Below are 17,860 nucleotides of genomic sequence, written 5' to 3' on the forward strand. Positions count from 1 at the left end.
CAGCATTGTTCATTAAATATATTTACTTTATTTCACATATATTTTTTTGTCTAGACTATTGATGTATTACTTAAAAGTATGTTGAAATCTCTCTAATATAAAGTTTTAAGCACCCTAGCAAAATATGAATTTAAAAGGTCTGGGAGTGTGTAATAACTTTGCTACTTCTTTGAAGACTGAGTAGATGTGGCTGCTGGTAAGATTTTTAGCCATATATACCTCCAGATTATAAACTTGCAATTGGAATCTAATACTTAATTGAGACATATCCAAGAAAAACCCAGTTGCTACAGGAATTAGTGTTAAAGATTGAGCAAGTTTCATCTTTCATGCTGACTAAGAATTGACTCATTGTTCCTCTATCTCATTGTCTTTAACTGGGAACGCCTATTCGTTTTATAATATTTTAGCCTTTTCATGTCAAATAGAGAGTTCAGAGAAATGACTTTGTAATGGTCCTAGGACAGGGGAGTTCAGCTTCTGGCCTACAGGCCAAATGCGGCCTATGAAGCCATGAATCTGATCCTCAAGTCTCCTCACAGGTTAGGAAATTTGGTGGTGGGAGAGGACACAATGTTTACTATAGGTAATATATAACCTCATCTACCTCAGGAAAGAGCCAAAGAAACTTGGAATAAGTCACTAACCCTAGGCAGTAGGAATGCTAAACCAAACAGCTGACAGAAATAAATATGCTGTAGCTCAGGTTGTTTCCTCTTAAAAATTACAGTTTTTGAAGGCCATCTCTCCTGGACCTCCAGGTGGTTGGCTTTATGGCTGTTTTGTAATTTTTCTGTTCCGTGTCTTTTTTAATCTATACTAAGTGTTCTTTTGGTGAAGAGTGAGCTTTGCACATTTCCTTCCTCTTACTGTGCCTTTGAGTCAAAGATTTGAAGGACTCGCACTATGGGCATTTAAACTAAATATGACCTATTTTTTTAAAATACCGCAGCTGCATTGGTGCTAGCAGTGACATAAACTCAGCTGTAAACTGTAGTGCAGATATTCTCACCCTGCTGTGCTGAAAAGGGGGTTTGGAAAAAAAAAAACCCTGGTAAATCCCAGAATAACGACTTATAAAATGCATATTAACCCTTGCTTTACACTTTCCATTTCTAGTTACTTATTTCACTGTTCATATGTTCTTCTCCCAGTGCTGCTTCCAGTTATATATCATTTTGGACACAAACTGCTGATAATATTTGCATCCTGGGCACAAAACCCAGTTGGATCATGGGTGATGCTGCTGACTCCATGGGGAAGTATTAGCATGGTGCCACCAACATCCAGGAAGTTACTACGCCCTACAGCTTCTGCTGTGGCCCAGTGCTGCTTAATCCTGACATCACAGGACCATGGATGGCATTGCCGAATTTAGCAGCTCCTGCCCTTAAGCAGGCCCAAACTCCTACCCCCTCCCTGAGTGCCATTTTAACTCCTACCCACTCACCCCTCTGACATCTGTTTCCAGTGCCCTCTATAACTCAGTTCTCAGGGCTCATGACTTGACCCAGCTACCCACTTTTAGTTACACCACCAGTGTTTGCTTACCTACACAAGGAGCACATCTACACACGCAGTTAGTATGACTGAATCTACTCTGGCTCAGTTTGAATCAGAATAAACTAATCCTGATGTCACCATCTACATATGCCTTTAAGCACAGTAATTTACTGCACTGCTGGATACCACTTGTATTTGAAGCAGGCCATAAATTAGTCTACTGTGCCCTAATTGTTGTGCACATGTAGACTGTGACACTTTACTGTGCAGCAAAATAGTATGCTGCTCAGTAAAGTGTCTAATGTAGACATGCCCAAGAAATGGTAGGTGTTTTCCAAATGCAACAAAAGGAGTAAGACCAGGTATATAGCTTATTCGTTACAATCTTTTGTCCCAAGTGAGTTATGTAGCTTACACAGTTGGAGATGTTTCCTCTCACATCTCTAAACCAATAATGTTGGATGCCAGGGAGGGTAATGAATAGGTGACAGGTAATTCTAGTATATCCAGTTCAGTGCTCTCCCCCTAAAATATCCATCCCTGCCCCTATCAGAAACAGGATACTGGGCTAGATAGACCATTGGTCTGACCTAGTATAGCACTTCTTATGTTCTTACTAGATTTTTCTGTTCATTCCTTTTCTAGCAACCCTGTTTCATTTTTAGTTTCTTTATATTCCACCCCAATAGATTCATAGATTCATAGATGTTAGGGTCAGAAGGGACCTCAATAGATCATCGAGTCCGACCCCCTGCATAAGCAGTAAAGAGTGCTGGGTCTAGATGACCCCAGCTAGATACTCATCTAACCTCCTCTTGAAGACCCCCAGGGTAGGGGAGAGCACCACCTCCCTTGGGAGCCCGTTCCAGACCTTGGCCACTCGAACTGTGAAGAAGTTCTTCCTAATGTCCAATCTAAATCTGCTCTCTGCTAGCTTGTGACCATTGTTTCTTGTAACCCCCGGGGGCGCCTTGGTGAATAAATACTCACCAATTCCCTTCTGTGCCCCCGTGATGAACTTAAAGGCAGCCACAAGGTCGCCTCTCAACCTTCTCTTGCGGAGGCTGAAAAGGTCCAGTTTCTCTAGTCTCTCCTCGTAGGGCTTGGTCTGCAGGCCCTTGACCATACGAGTTGCCCTTCTCTGGACCCTCTCCAGGTTATCCGCATCCTTCTTGAAGTGTGGCGCCCAGAATTCCACGCAGTACTCCAACTGCGGTCTGACCAGCGCCCTATAGAGGGGAAGTATCACCTCCCTGGACCTATTCGTCATGCATCTGCTGATGCACGATAAAGTGCCATTGGCTTTTCTGATGGCTTCGTCACACTGCCGACTCATGTTCATCTTGGAGTCCACTAGGACTCCAAGATCCCTTTCCACTTCCGTGCCACCCAGCAGGTCATTCCCTAGGCTGTAGGTGTGCTGGACATTTTTCCTCCCTAGGTGCAGCACTTTGCATTTCTCCTTTTTGAACTGCATCCTGTTGTTTTCTGCCCACTTGTCCAACCTATCCAGGTCTGCTTGCAGCTGTTCCCTGCCCTCCGGCGTATCCACTTCTCCCCATAGCTTTGTGTCATCTGCAAACTTGGACAGAGTACATTTGACTCCCTCGTCCAAGTCGCTGATGAAGACATTAAAGAGTATCGGTCCAAGGACCGAGCCCTGCAGGACCCCACTGCCCACACCCTTCCAGGTCGAGACCGACCCATCCACCACGACTCTCTGGGTGCAACCCTCTAGCCAATTCGCCACCCACCGGACTGTGCAGTCATCCACATCACAGCCTCTTAGCTTGTTCACCAGTATGGGGTGGGATACCATATCGAAGGCCTTCCTGAAGTCTAAGTATACGACATCCACCCCTCCTCCTGTGTCCAGGCGTTTCATAACCTGGTCATAGAAAGAGACTAGATTGGTCAGGCACGATCTGCCCGCCACAAACCCGTGCTGGTTTCCCCTCAGCATAATTTGCCCTGCCGGGCTCTCACAAATGTGAGCCTTGATAATTTTTTCAAAGACTTTACCAAGGATGGAGGTGAGACTGACTGGCCTATAGTTGCCCGGGTCCTCCTTCCTCCCCTTCTTGAAAATGGGGACCACGTTAGCCCTTTTCCAGTCCTCCAGGACTTGGCCCGTGCGCCACAAGCGTTCGAATATTCCTGCCAGTGGCTCTGCAATGATGTCGGCCAGTGCCTTCAGCACCCTCGGATGGAGCCCATCCGGGCATGCCGATTTAAAGGCATCCAGTTCTTCCAAATGACTCTGCACCACCTCAGGATCTACGTATGGAAGTCTGGTGCCTTGCTGCTGCCTCTCTACAACCCCAGTGAGAGACTTGTTGTGCCCCTCACTTAGGAACACTGAGGCAAAGAACTCGTTGAGGAGTTCAGCCTTGTCCCCCCTATCTGTCACCAATTGTTTCTGCCCATTTAGCAGTGGTCCTATTCCTCCCTGGGCCTTCCTTTTACTCCCAATATATCTAAAAAACAATTTCTTGTTGTCTTTTACTTGGGTTGCCATCCTCAGCTCCATGGTAGCTTTGGCCCGCCTAACTGCCTCCCTACAAGCACGAGCAGAGGAGGTATATTCATCTTTAGTGATCTCACCCTGTTTCCACTTTTTATGTGCTCCCCTTTTGGCCCTTAGGCTGCCCTGGATTTCTCTGGTCAGCCATGGAAGCCTCCTGGCCCCTTTCCCTCTTTTGCCTTGCTCGGGGATCGTTTTGCTTTGTGCCCGAAGGATCATTTCCTTAAGGCACAGCCACCCTTCTTGGGCTCCCATCCCTTCAAAACTCCTACTCTGCAATAGTCAAACCCTTCACTCCAAAGGCAATTCACTTAGAAATGTTAGCAAGCCAAATAGTTAAGTGGATGACTTGGTCATACACTTTCTGGTAGCATGGGTTGGTTATATTGATCAAATCCATACTGTTCTTCCTATCTGTGATTTTTCTTATTATTATTTGTGATGTAGTACACAGTCTGCAATGTTGGCAGAATTATGAATAATGTGAGAGTGAATGTCATGTAGTATTATAAAGTCATTTATGGTTTGGCTTGTTGACTATATTTTGGTGGGATTCAAGCTGCGTATTGTCTTTCAAAACAGTATTTGAATATATATAGTTATCACTTCTAACAGTTTTATCATTAATAGTATAATTGAATAATTTTTATGGTATTAAGTTCATGCTATAGAAATTTCTCATTTAACTGAAGCTACAGAGACAGCTGTCGTACACTGTGTATACTGACATCTCTGTTTACATGGTCTATGATTTAGTACCATTGGCCTTTACATATGCTTGATCAGTCTTAGCATGTTGAAATATTAGTAGAGATAACTAGGGAGGGAAACAAAATTTTCCCTCCCTAGTTATCTCTACTAATATTTCAACAAAATTTTAATTGTAAAGGAAAAATGCTTAAACATGAATAAAAGTTACTTCTGCACATGTGCCTGATCTAAGTGCTAAGAAGTACTTAGCACCTTATGTTCTGTTGATTTAAGTGTTTGCAGGTGTTTAATGTATCTCAGTGTTAAAACTTCTGTTAACATGTTAACATGTTTTCTGCTCAAAGGGTAGAGTATAGGTATCAGATCAAATTTACCATCTCTGTGGTGTCATTAGGTCAGAGGTAGAAATTAATATTTTTACAGTCAAACACCAATAAATACTTTAATATTGTACTTTTTTTTAATAGGGTTTGGGATCTGGAAGGAAATCAAAAGGCTTATTTTGTTCTTCATTCCCCTGGAGTGAGTGTGTGCTGGCATCCTGAGGAGGCTTTTAAGGTTGTGCTTTGCAGTTTACTTTCTTAAACCTATATGAAGATTCGTACTGTTCTAAACTATAAAATATTGAAGTCTTAATAAGACTGGAGTTTAAGGCATCAAAGAAGAAATTTATTTTTACATTTCATTAGCAACAGATTCTGTAAATTTACTAGTTTTGCAAAGGCTAAATATGATAACCAAGATTTAGTGCTGGGTCTAATTTTTCCAAAAATGAGGAACATGCTCTATATTCCACCCTCCCCCCAAACAAATTTATGTCATTTTGTATTTGGTTTCTAAGTATGTCCCTTTGTATTCCAGGTCTGCCTCTGCTTACTGAGATTCTAAATTCCATTGATACCTAAATTTTAGCAGGTTAGATGCATCTTAATCACTTTGAATCAAGATACAGGTTTCCCCCCCACCCCCCTGTTCCAAACAGTAAATGGCTTGGTTTGTTGTCCTCTCCTAGTTCCTTGGCAACTACTACTGAAAGAGCAAATAACTTTGCGGTTGGTTAATATGAATTATTTCCACCCATCTCCTTATACAACTTCCTCATTTATCTTTTTATCTGTTTGGATTTCACACATCCTACTGCTTAATTCTGTTGTCCCTCTTAATTTTACCAGACTTATTCAACTCAGTTGATCTAATACAGGGGTTGGTAACCTATGCCTTGTAGGGTAGATCCAGTCCACGAAGAGGTCCAGTCTGGCAAGGGGGATATGCAACATGGAGATGTGCCATACCACCCATCTCCTTTACAGCACTCTTGCTGCAGAGCCTTCTCCTTTGCTAGGTCTGTACTTACCCTCACTGCAGAGGGGTTAAGGATCAAAGGTGAGGCAGCTGGCCACTCTGTTCCTGATCTAATCAAATCAACCCACTTCCCCCCTCCCCTCATCCCTATGCCCTTTTTCCTTCTATTTAAAACCCATTCTTTCTGCAAGTCTATTCATAGCATCTGACAAAGTAACTTGTTCCCTACAAAAGCTCATATCTCACTAAACCAGTTAGTTTCTAAGGGCCCTGGCAGACATTGTATTTATAATGCAATTAATGCCAAAAATTTCAGCGTGCCATGCATTCAGTCGATTTATAGTTCCATAAAATTGAAAACCAGCCACAAAGATGTTCCATATATATAATTGAAGTGGTGGTGCCAACAATCACCTGATCACAACAATCAGGGGCAACTTCGAGTCCCAGTATAGCATCCAGAGCTGTCCCCTTGAATTGGGATGCTGGGCAGCCCATGTCTGAGCTGAAAACTCAGCTCAACATTGGTATCAAACATGTAGTAGTCCTGGAGTGTGGGATAGTTGCTCCCTGCTTCATATGCAAGATTATGCAACGGACAACCCCAGTTATGCAATTGGGATCTGAGAAATTTTATGGCCTACTGCAAATATCGCATGTCCTGCCATGCACATCTAGAATGGCAGAATGCTTGAGGTTTGGGGTGGAGGATAAGAGTCAGTGGCTCCCAATTGTGCTATTATTTTAACATTTCCCAGGGGCCTAAGGTGCCACCCTGCCTTACTATCTGCGTGACATGTTGTCTTATGGATCATTGAGCTGACATTCAGTTTATGAACTTATAGTTAGGGACCACTGGAATTCATGCTGGAAAGGTCCTTTAATCTTGCAGTTTCCCCCGTGCACCCCCTGCCACTGATTGGCCTTGCTGCTTGATCCTAATGGCCAGGAGGCAAAAACCACAGTTTTAAATACACCACAATTTTTGCTTCCATCTGGTCAGCAGCAAGTGGCAGGGCCGCTGGGGCCCCTCCACCAGTCAGTCAGCAGTGGGAGGAAAAAACTGCAGCATATTTAAAACCATGGTTTTCACCTCCCTAAGTAATAAGTTTCATTTTAAAAATTCTTCCTTCAAAAAGGCCCGGGTAACTTATGAGCATACTGCTACATTCCTTTCCATCCTGATGAAGTCTACTCTTAGCCATAGGAGAGGTGGAGGATGGTTTATAGCATGGAAGGTCTGATAGGAGTAGTTTCAGCTGAGAGTGAATTTCAGGTTCTAATGAATAATGAGCAAATATAGTATATTAAAAAGCCCTTAGAATTTAAATAAACCTTTCAAACTTCTTCCCAGTGTGTCATTCACCCTGTCAAAATTTTTCCAGACAGTTTCATTTCTGTCCCATTGAAGCCCTTCTGAACTTAGGCTATTGTTATTGTTTGTCAATGTTACAGTGCCCACAGGTATGACGGCTACTCTAGGACAAAACAGAGAGATGTGGTCACTTCCCCACCATCAGCCCTTCTAAGTCTTAGATGTGTCACAGCAGATGAGGCAGCAGACTGTCAGAAGAAAGTAAGAAGGGGTATGAGGAGGGTTTCAATCCATGAGGTCACAGAGTAACACAGTTTAAGAGTGCACAACCCTCAGTGGTTTAATTCTAAATTTTTTCATTCCTATTTTAAACAAAGCTGATAGTGGGTGTCAATGTTTGGCATTTCCATAATGAATTCATTTATTTTGAGGGGGAGAGGAGATTCATAGGTGAAATTTGCTTAGAGTATATAGAAGGTGCAGTAAAAATCTAAATATATTTGAAATCCTGGTGTATTGATCTCATTAGCGCGCAAGGGAGTTTTGAAGATTAAATAGCTGACGCTTCTACAGCGGTTTGTAAATGTTTATTAGTAGTCATACTCACATCCTGACACTTTTTAGGGCTGGAGACTTTGTACCCTGTATTCAGCTTCATTATTGACTCTGGCTTTGCTGCCTTAGAGATCGGTGTTCACATTTTCTCTCTGATGCACCCATCAGTTACTACCTGAAGTATCAGTTTCAAACATCTGTTCAAGTTACCATAAAACTATTGTGAATACTTGCACTCTGTTCTCCCTTTATATAGTGTATAAAAATATATAAAAGAAATAAAGTAAGGTTAAAAAACTAATTCCTGTAGATAAGTATTACAGACTAGATTCCTCTAAACTTAGTTACAAAGTACCAAAATATGAAATGGATCTACAGGGTTTTATTTGCCCTTGCCTCTGACCCTTATTAGAAAGCAGTATTTCTGTTGGAGGGTTTGTCTAAAAGAGGACACACCTTCGTCCAAACAGATATGTCGGGACTTTTAAGTCCCTCTGTCAAAAACCTCCTTAACAGTATTTCCTCAAAATGTTGTTCTAATCCAATGGGGTTATCGCCCTTGTGACACTTCTTGTTTGTAAAGTCATACTTTCTTATGTCAAAGTGGGATAATTATCATTTTTCGTTTCTCGAACATACTTGGACATTAGATTTTTTTTAATTGCCTACTTAAATATTATATACATCATAATGTTCCCCTCAAAGCATCCTGGGATAGTTTAATCTAGTGGGGGCCAGTCTGTTTTGCAGTGGTACCACAAATTAGCCCCCGCAACCTCCCTGACTGCTACTGTGATCCACTTCCCCCGCCCAATCTGCTCCTCTCCTTTCTTCTCCGTGCCCCGTGCTCTCCTTCTAATCTGATGCTAGGCTTTCTGCCCTCTGTTGTGCTGCCTGCCCTCTCCCCAAACTGCCGCACACAGAGGCTGCCCATGCCACTTGTGGTACATGTGCTACAGGTTGGCCAGCCCTGGCTTAATCCAAAAACTCATTCCACACTAGTGAGCAAAGAGATTCTTGAGCAAGTGACATTGAGTAGAACTTGGTTAGATAAAATAATTGTTACATTTCAAAAATAAATAGACTATTACATTACTTGGCACACGTAATTCATCCATTTTTTTGCTACATCAGAGTCCAAAAGAAAAGTTCCTGAGTTCTGTTAAAATAAGCTCAGCCTCTGGTCCCACATACAGTCAACATTGGTATTCCCTGGTCATTATAAAAACAGTTCACAATAAAAATTATTAGATTTCTATTTCTGCATGGCCAAACCACTTTTAAAAATATTTGAGAAGGCCTACAATTCAACATATGTAACATGGGAATTGATAGGTGTCAGTTCATGTACTTTTCTCTACCAAAAATATTCCCACTAATTTAAATACTAGAAGTTTGGTTTCATTTTTGTTTTGTTTCATGTTCTCCATCGTGAATACCTTTCAACTCTAATAAGCGTTTGCTATGTCTATTAATGCTTGGCTGCAGGAGGATAAGATTTGCTATGTAGTAACTTAAGATTTAAAATTTGATTTTTGCAAAGAATGCAGTTTACAAAGTTGTATTAAAATGCATCTATTACTTCTCTTACAGTTGATGGTGGCAGAGAAGAATGGAACGATACGATTCTACGATCTCACTACACAGCAAGCCATTCTGTCTCTTGAGTCTGGACAAATGCCGCTGATGTCAGCAGACTGGTGTTTAAAAAACACCTTTAGAATTGGAGCAGTAGCTGGGAATGATTGGCTAATCTGGGATATCAGGTCCAGGTATCATCAAATTACTGAGCAAGACATCCTCACCATATTCTTTCTATTTACATTATTAGAACTGCTATTTTTACTATGTTTTGTTAACCAATTAGCATTGCATGTAGTCATCCCACTCACTTGTGATTTAAATGAAGTTAACCAAGCATTCATAAATAATGCAGGTATCTCCAATATTCTTTATATATCTTTCCCTAGTGAAAGCAACAGCAAGTCAGTCCATTTTTTTCACTGCCAAGCTGTGTCTCCTGACATAGGTAACAACTAGGGCTGAGCGAAACAGCACCATTTCACTTCAACTTCTGTTTCAATGATTCGATGGAACAATGTTTTGTTTCAAATTTATTTTTGTTTTGAAAGCACTGTTCCATTTCATTTCGTCAAAACAGTTTCGCTGTTTCGAGTTTAGTCCACACCCTGGGAGGAGTCCGGCAGAGCCCTCTTGGGGGTGCGGGCAGGAGGCTGCTGCTGCTGCTGGGAGCTGATCCTGGTGGAGGGAGGTGGAGCGCAGCCCCAGTGCTGTGCATCAGGCAGTAAGCTGCTAGGAGCTGAGCCCAGTGAAGGGGGCTGGTGCGCAGCACTGGCAGTGCACGCCATCTCCCTTCACCAGGCTCAGCTCCCAGTGGCTCCAGCCCCGTGGAACACAGCCCTGGTGGCAGGAAGCAGAGTGCAGCGCCAGCTCTGGCTGCCTCTTGCTACCAGGCTGGTTTCCATGGGGCTGGTGGAGCCAATGGGAGCACAGCCCAGTGTCAGGAGGTGGGCAGAGCTGGTGTTGTGCTCCCATCAGCTCCTCCAGCCCCATGGAGTGCAGCCCAGCAGCAGGAGGTGGGGAGAGCCAGGACTGCACTCCCCGCCTGGCTGAGCCACATAGGGCTGTAGAGCTGCTGGGAGTGCCCTGGCCCTCCCCTGCCTCCCACCACCTGACTGCTGCTTTGAAACTCGAAACGTTCTGGAACTTTCAGAATGTTTCGACTGGCCTCATTTCATTTCAAGGCTGTTTCAAAGCCCTTCATTTCATTTCAATTTTGCTGTTTCAAGGTCGAAACAAGTCGAAATGAAACAGCCGGCGAAATTTCGCACAGCCCTAGTAACAACTGCAGATTTTGGGATCGCTCTTTAAATGCTGCCTTTACCACAGGATGGGATTATCCTGTTCCCATTTCAAGAGTGTCCCAGACTCCCTCAGTCCATTGTGCTATATAGCCTTCTGAAAATTTCACCTTCATAAGTGGGGTTAGACCTCAAACTTTCTGTGCTGGAGACACAAATTAATCGCAAGCTGTTTCATTGGCAGGCATCTGGTTTGTTTTTTTTCACCCTTCCTTGAATGGGGACACAAATATACCTTCTATATTCCTTGCTGCTGTTGGCATCCCATGTTTTTCTTCCCCATCGATCTTCCATGTTATTAAATATAGTATGTCTTGAACAGAAAGGTAGGGGAATCTCTTAAATTCTAAAACAACACACAACCAACATCTAGAGGAGAAATTCTGTAAGGCCAAGGTCCAAAGGAAATCTAAAAAAATTAAAATTCCTCTTCAGATCCTATGCAACTTTGCCCCCTTTTTATCTCTTCCTCTCTCACAGGTGGACTCCTCAGCCTGTCAGGACCCCAATGTGAGACTGCCTACCTGCCAAAATAAAATTTATCTTTTTTTTTGGTAGATTCCCCACATTCCATTCCATTTGAACTTGCCACTCCTGTAAACAATTTCTATTTTTTGCCCTTGCAATGTAAAGTTCAGTGTAAGTATCATTTGCTACAGCTTGCAGAATGGCTCTTATACTAAATGGTATATTTTACAGGTATCCACAAGATAAAAGACCTGTCCACGCAGATCGAGCCAAATTATTCAGGTATTTTTTTTTGTTTTATATTCCTACTATTAGTATTCTACAGTTGCATATAGGGACCTACCTGAGTCATAGTGAGACACTGGGTTTTTCATGGCCTGTTCACAGCACACAGAGCCAATTTCTTGGGCATTTCGCAGCAGTCCTGCCTCTTGCCACTGATTGGTAGAGGGTGCCCTCACTGTCTATTTCACTACCACTTTTTTTTTTTGGTTGATTTCATGGGAAATCGTGGCCAATGCCAGGTTTCCCAACGATTGTGCACAACACTGTTTTCTGTGGTTTCCACAAAACCACAATGTAGGTAGGTTTTATATAACATTATATATATTATATAACATTCCTCAGCAGCTCTCAAAGGAGGTCACTGTAATTATCTTCATTTTACATATAAAGCTTGTGAGGCAAAAAGATTTGAAGTGACTTGTTCAAGGCATCCAGTAGGCTAGTAACAGTGCCAGGAATAGGACAGAAGTCTCTTGACCCTTAATTCAAGTACTGTCTAGTACACCATACTTCTGCATTACTAAGCAAGCTTAGATGGAAAATATTGAAAATACGGAACTTTCCAGTTTTCATGTCCTTCCATTAACAATTTTTAAAGGGCTATATCCTACAGGATTCCACTCTGAGTGGGAGTTTGAGTGTGATTGGCACTTAGCTGGGGGGGTTTTAAGGTACATAGATTGTAAAAGGCAATGAATAGTGAGTCTTTTCTAAAAAATAAAGTATTTTTGTTCCTGTATTTGAGTTTTTTAGTGTTATTTCTGAAAGTTCAAACAATGCTTAACTACAAAAAATCAGGTTCATATATAATACTGATAGTTCAACACTTGAATTTAAAAGCACTTTTGTTTTATTTTAGGTGGTCCCGAGTGAATGAAAATTTGTTTGCGACTACTGGCTATCCAGGAAAGATGTCTAGTCAACTTCTAGTTCATCATTCAGGACATCCTCAGGTAAAATTATATAATGCTGTGTTCTGGGTGGGATTCATCTATTCTCTTTAAATCACATAAGTAAATATCTAATAATTACCTTGAAAAGGTAACTAGGATTGCCTACAGGTGATTACTACTTGTTTTTCCAGACCAAAAGTCACCCAAACATGAGCTGACCACAATTTTCTGTATAACTAGTTTAGTTACGATATGACTAAGTCTCTGCTTTAGGTTTAAAATAAGTGCATTTAAAATTCTTGATTGAAATTTATTAGAGGTGCACTGATATATCGGTTGCTTCAGATTGGCACTGATAAAAGGGCAATTACATTATTGACTTTTTTTTGGCTGTTGTAGGCAATAATGTTTACCTATAACTATGCCTTCTGGCCAGGGCCCTGGACACCTGGGTCCTTCTCCCCTGCAGGGCCAGGGCCCCTGGATGCCTGGGTTCCCTCAGGGAAACAGGTTTCCCCTTGCAGGCAGGCAGCATTCTAGCCTGCAAAAGGTCCTGCTTGGAGTTGCTGGGAGCAGGATGCAGGGAGTCCACATGCATGTGCGTGCCTGCATGCATGCACATGGCCAGAAATACAGCTGGGCAGCATGGAGAGCAACTCCCTGCAAGTAAGTCTGTGGAGGGGAAGGGGACAGGGGGGGAGGGATCAAGGCCCCCATGGTGAGGGAGCGAGTGAGGAAGTGGCAGAGGCTGGGGGCACTGCCCAGCCAGGGTGGTACATGCAACCTGGGGCCTAATGCATAAGGGTAACAACTGATTGGGAAGGTATAGGTCATGTGTCTTTGAAATCCTAAGCAAAGATTATCAGTCAGGTGAGTATATTGCATATTTCTTTTTGTGTATTTGGAAGAGGAATGAGAATCTGCTCTGTTGTTCCCTTCATTTTTTTTGTGTGTTTTCATATGTAAATGTTTGGCTTGCTCAGAATCCTAGAAAATATTAATTCATATTTTCTTTAAAACATGCACATTGAATCATTCCATATTTAAGCTGCCAGTTACAGAATGCAAATAAAAACTAACACCTGCCAGAAATCCTACAGTATTTTGTAATTCTAATGCACTCTAGGGAAATAAATTGTTTTAATAGCACAGACGGAAAAAATATATTAGGCAAATTTTTATTATTTTGGACACACAAACATACTGTCTCCAAGCACCGTACTTAACTGTAATCTTGAATATCTGGTTTTATTAAAATAGTCTTGGGTACAGAGAGAACATTTGTAAATACCTTCCAATGGTTCCATTTTGTCATTTCAATGCTTTGCTTTAATGTACGTATAGTAGCTGATGGAACAGAATAGCAACTAATGAGATTTTTAATTTAAATTGCTGTACTTACTTGAATATGAGATGACCTTGAATATAAAACAACCCCACAATTATTAGGTTCTATACATGGAAATTTTTTGTTAGAATTTTTCAGGCATAGAATCTAATTATTGGAGATTTGCCTTGAATGTGTCCCCCTCCCACTGCTACCGCAGGGAAAATAAATCTGGGGGATTAGGTAACCCCCTTGCCCTCTCTCTCCCCCCAGCTTCCTTCCCCTGTAGCCCTTTCCCCCTTCCTTACTGTCAAACCCTGCTATCCCTGAGCACATAGAAGGGAGAAGCAAATTGGAAAGTGCTGACCTAGAAATACACATACCTGTACACGCAGTCCTCAGACTTACGATGCAATTGGTTCCTGAAAACCGCATCTTAAGTTGAAATGTCATAACTCAGAACCAATTTTCCCATAGGAACAATGTTAAAAAAGGGGAATTGGGTCCTTTACAATGCTCAACACAGCTGCCTCCAGCTGGTAAGTCCTTTGTGGTGGGAGAGAAGGCGTGTGGAGAGGCAGATCAATGCCTCCGCAGTGAGGGAGAGATTGGGACAGGGGCTTGGGCAAAAACTGCCAAACTGGGGCAGGGGGGCGCAGGGAGGGGGTGGGGTGGCTCCCGCTGCTACGCACCACTGGTCCGGGAGTGGCTTGTACGGCTGCTCTGGCCACTGCTCCCGCTGCCAGTCTGGAAGGGCATTGTGAGGCATGTGCCCCTGAATTTCCACGGGGCAGGTGGAGCTGGGGCTGCGCCTGGCTGTGCTCCAGGCGGGAGGTGGAAGGCACTGGGAGCGGAAGCTATGCCCTTCTGCTGCTCACCCAGCCAGGATGGGGCAGAGCTGCTGTGCTATCTCCAGACAAGTGGCATGAACCAGCAGGACCTACCCTGGCCACCCCGCACCCCCTAGACGAGCAGCGGCTTCATCCTGCGCGCCCTCCCCCCCCCCCCCATCCCAGCTGGACAAGCAGCGTCAGGGCATGGGGGTGGCATGTGCCCCCAGATCAGGGTGGGCAGGGGAGCGGGGGCTATGGCAGGGCTGCAGCCACCCTAAAATTTGCGATAGCCCCCCCATAGCCTCCGCCGCCCACTCAGAGCGCAGCCCGGTGCAGCCCTGGCCCTGCCTGTCCTGCCCCAATCTGAGGGCACATGCCCCCCCCATGCCCTGCCGCCGTTCATCCAGCCAAGGCAGGGGTGGGGGCTCACAGGACAAAGGGAGACTTGGGCAGGGCAGAATGGGGGGGCATGGGACAAAACCGTTGCTCATCCAGGAGGCAATGGGAGGCCAAGGCGGCTCTTGCCACTGTGCACCGCTTGTCTGGAGGCAGCGCAGCGGCTCCACCCCACCCCAGTTGGGCGAGCGGCAGGAGGGCGTAGCCCCCACTCCCAGCGCCTTTTGCTGCCCACCTGGATTACAGCCCAGCGCAGCTCTGGTCCTGCCTGCCCCAAACAGATCTGGGGGCATGCCCCCACCCCCATGCTCTCCCAGAGCAGCAGCTGGAGCAGCAGCCAGAGCCACCAGACAAGCCGCTGCCAGACTGGCAGCATACACTGGTGGGAGCTGTCCAACCCCCTCTCTGCGCCCCCACTCCCTGGGTGGGCAGCTTTTGCCCCAGCCCCAATCCCTCCCTCACTTTGGGGGTGTTGATCTGGCCCCCCACGCCCCTTCCCTCCCCCCACCACAAGGGACTTACCAGCTGGAGGCAGCTGTGTCAAGCGTCATAAATTCAAAACCCATGTTGGAACCTCAAAACAGGGTGTATATTTATAAAGGTCATAAGTACCATTTATTGTAACTCAAAAGGTTGTAAGTCGAGGACTGCCTGTAGTAACTTGCATATAGGGCGATTACTACAGGTACCCATAGACTTTAGTTCATCCAGAATTGATGCAGTTTACCTCTTTTGAAACTGCTGCAACTTTTAGGACAGGTACTCCATAAACATAAGCAACATTTCTATATATACTGGTATATAGTATAAACTGTGCATAACATCAGTCCAAAGCCAAAGGTTCACAATTTACCATGTAGGTCATTGGCTTGGGCCCTACCAAAGACAGCAGCATTTCAAGCCATGATGACCCCACAGCTCAGCACTGCTCAGCATGTATGTGTACTACAGATACCCCCTACAAAGGATCCATGTGCTAATTAGCCCCTGCTCATGACTGGAGCCAGGTGTTCTTGTCACGGGTCCTGGGATGCTCCAAAAATTTAGATGCAGATGAGGCATGAGGCAGCCCGTTCCAACTCCATTTCATAGAGGGTGGAGCCACACTAATCATACGTGACAGGCTGAGAGAGGGAGTGACAAAGGGATTCTGGGTAAGCTGCTTGGGGCTCCATTTGATGGTATTTGTCAGACATTTAAGGCTGGTTAAAAAAAAAGACTCATTGGAAATGGGAAGAAAGGCTCAGCTCAGCTGTGCGCATAAAGAGGAAGTTGAAATGTATTCAATGTATAACAGCTTGCCATGACTTGTAAAAGAATCAGCTCTGAAAGAGGCCAAGTGCAGTGCGCACTACCGTATCTCATTCAGGTGGGCTGCACTAACCTATCCTTGTGATAGGTTACACTATCAGCATCTCGGCCCTTGTGGCTAAGAACAAATGCAAGCATTTTTGATACCATAGGCAGGGTATCAGGGCTGGCTCTGGCCTTCCTAGTGCCAGCCTAGTATTGCAGTATCTCCAGGCCTAGTGCCAGTTCCCTCTGAAGGGAACACCCACCCATTTTTTAAGGTCCACACCAAAAAAAAATTTTCCTGTCAGTACGTCTGCCTTATGTGGGTCATGTGTTTTATAAACATGCACAGTGTTGGCTGCATTTAATCAACTTCAGACTTGGTTGCCATCACTGAGAACATGCTGCTTTTGGCAGCAGTTTAATGATAATGTATTTAATAAAGTTTTCTTGCGTGTGAATGTAAGATGAAGACCTTTTTTCCCCCATGTTGATTGGGGGAACCTCATCTTGTATTCGAATAAATATGGTATTTGGTTTAGGTGGTTTAATTAGAATTTCAGATTTTTGTACATCTGTTGAACTTACAGTCACATATACAGTCTGGAATAAAAAATGTGTATGATATGCTTTCTCTTTTTTTTTAGCCCATTCTCATTGGCTCAGCAGCTGTAGGATCTGGTCTGACCTGGCACAGAACTCTTCCATTATGCGCAGTTGGAGGAGATCATAAGATTTTCTTTTGGATAACAGAAATGTAAATAAACATCTATTGTGATTGTTAAACTTTCCAAATACTGTCTTTCTGTAGTAAAATACAAAGAAATCTAGTCGCTCACGTATATTTGTTGAGAAACTGTAAAAACAAAGTAATCAAAATATGCAGACAAAACAATTTAAATCCCTTTGCTTATGTATAGATTACATATAACAAGTTTTTGTAAAGCATAGCTCAGGGACCAGATTCTCTTCTACCCATTGGATGTCTTAGTGGACTTAGATGCTGCAGTACAATTTTGTTCTACCCCAAAAAATCTGTTAATGCAGCTAACATTTGTAACACAGTGGGCGCGTCTAAATGAGATTCTTACTAGGCATTAGCCTAATAACACTGCATAGTAGTGCGTTACACCAAAAAACATACTAATAGTGTACTGCGCAAGGTTATTAGACTAATGCGCAGTAAGCATTGCTAAACCATGTGTCAGTGCTACTGCACATTAATTCTAGGTACTGCGTATTTAGTTAATATTTTATTAAGGAAGTACTAAACTAAATGCGCAGTATCTAAGGCGCATTAATGAACATGTAGACACGCCCAGTCATACTCTTAAGCTTGAGTCACAAAATAGCAACGAGGAGGAAAACCAACCCACCTTTTGCATTAACTGTTTTTTGGAGACTTAAGGAGAATGTAACATAAACACACTTAGACACCTGAATTCACTCATGCACCTGATGGGTGGTATAGACTTGGCCCCATGTCTTCAGTATTGGTATGTTTTTTCCTTTGAAATCAAATGTGTGTATTTTTCACAATACATTTGTTGAGATGTAAGAGGTTTTTTATACA

General features: G+C 43.5%; 1 protein-coding gene across 3 annotated transcripts in view; it reads left to right on the top strand.

Annotated features, from left to right (window-relative positions):
- NUP37 (nucleoporin 37) overlaps positions 1-17,073 on the top strand; it is a 40,425-nt gene extending 23,352 nt beyond the window's left edge. For 2 of the 3 annotated variants that reach the window (XM_014608456.3, XM_019489553.2), the window contains exons 6-10: positions 5,206-5,296; positions 9,504-9,682; positions 11,492-11,542; positions 12,405-12,498; positions 16,935-17,073. In XM_014608456.3, the coding sequence (XP_014463942.1) occupies positions 5,206-5,296; positions 9,504-9,682; positions 11,492-11,542; positions 12,405-12,498; positions 16,935-17,048 (529 nt within the window). In that variant the 3' untranslated portion in view covers positions 17,049-17,073. The remainder of the gene's footprint in view (positions 1-5,205; positions 5,297-9,503; positions 9,683-11,491; positions 11,543-12,404; positions 12,499-16,934) is intronic. The other variant, XM_059726443.1, reaches the window with a different exon arrangement.
- The last annotated feature ends 787 nt before the right edge of the window (positions 17,074-17,860 follow it).

Source organism: Alligator mississippiensis, chromosome 4 (genome assembly GCF_030867095.1).
Source record: "Alligator mississippiensis isolate rAllMis1 chromosome 4, rAllMis1, whole genome shotgun sequence".
Classification (NCBI taxonomy): Eukaryota; Metazoa; Chordata; order Crocodylia; family Alligatoridae; genus Alligator; species Alligator mississippiensis.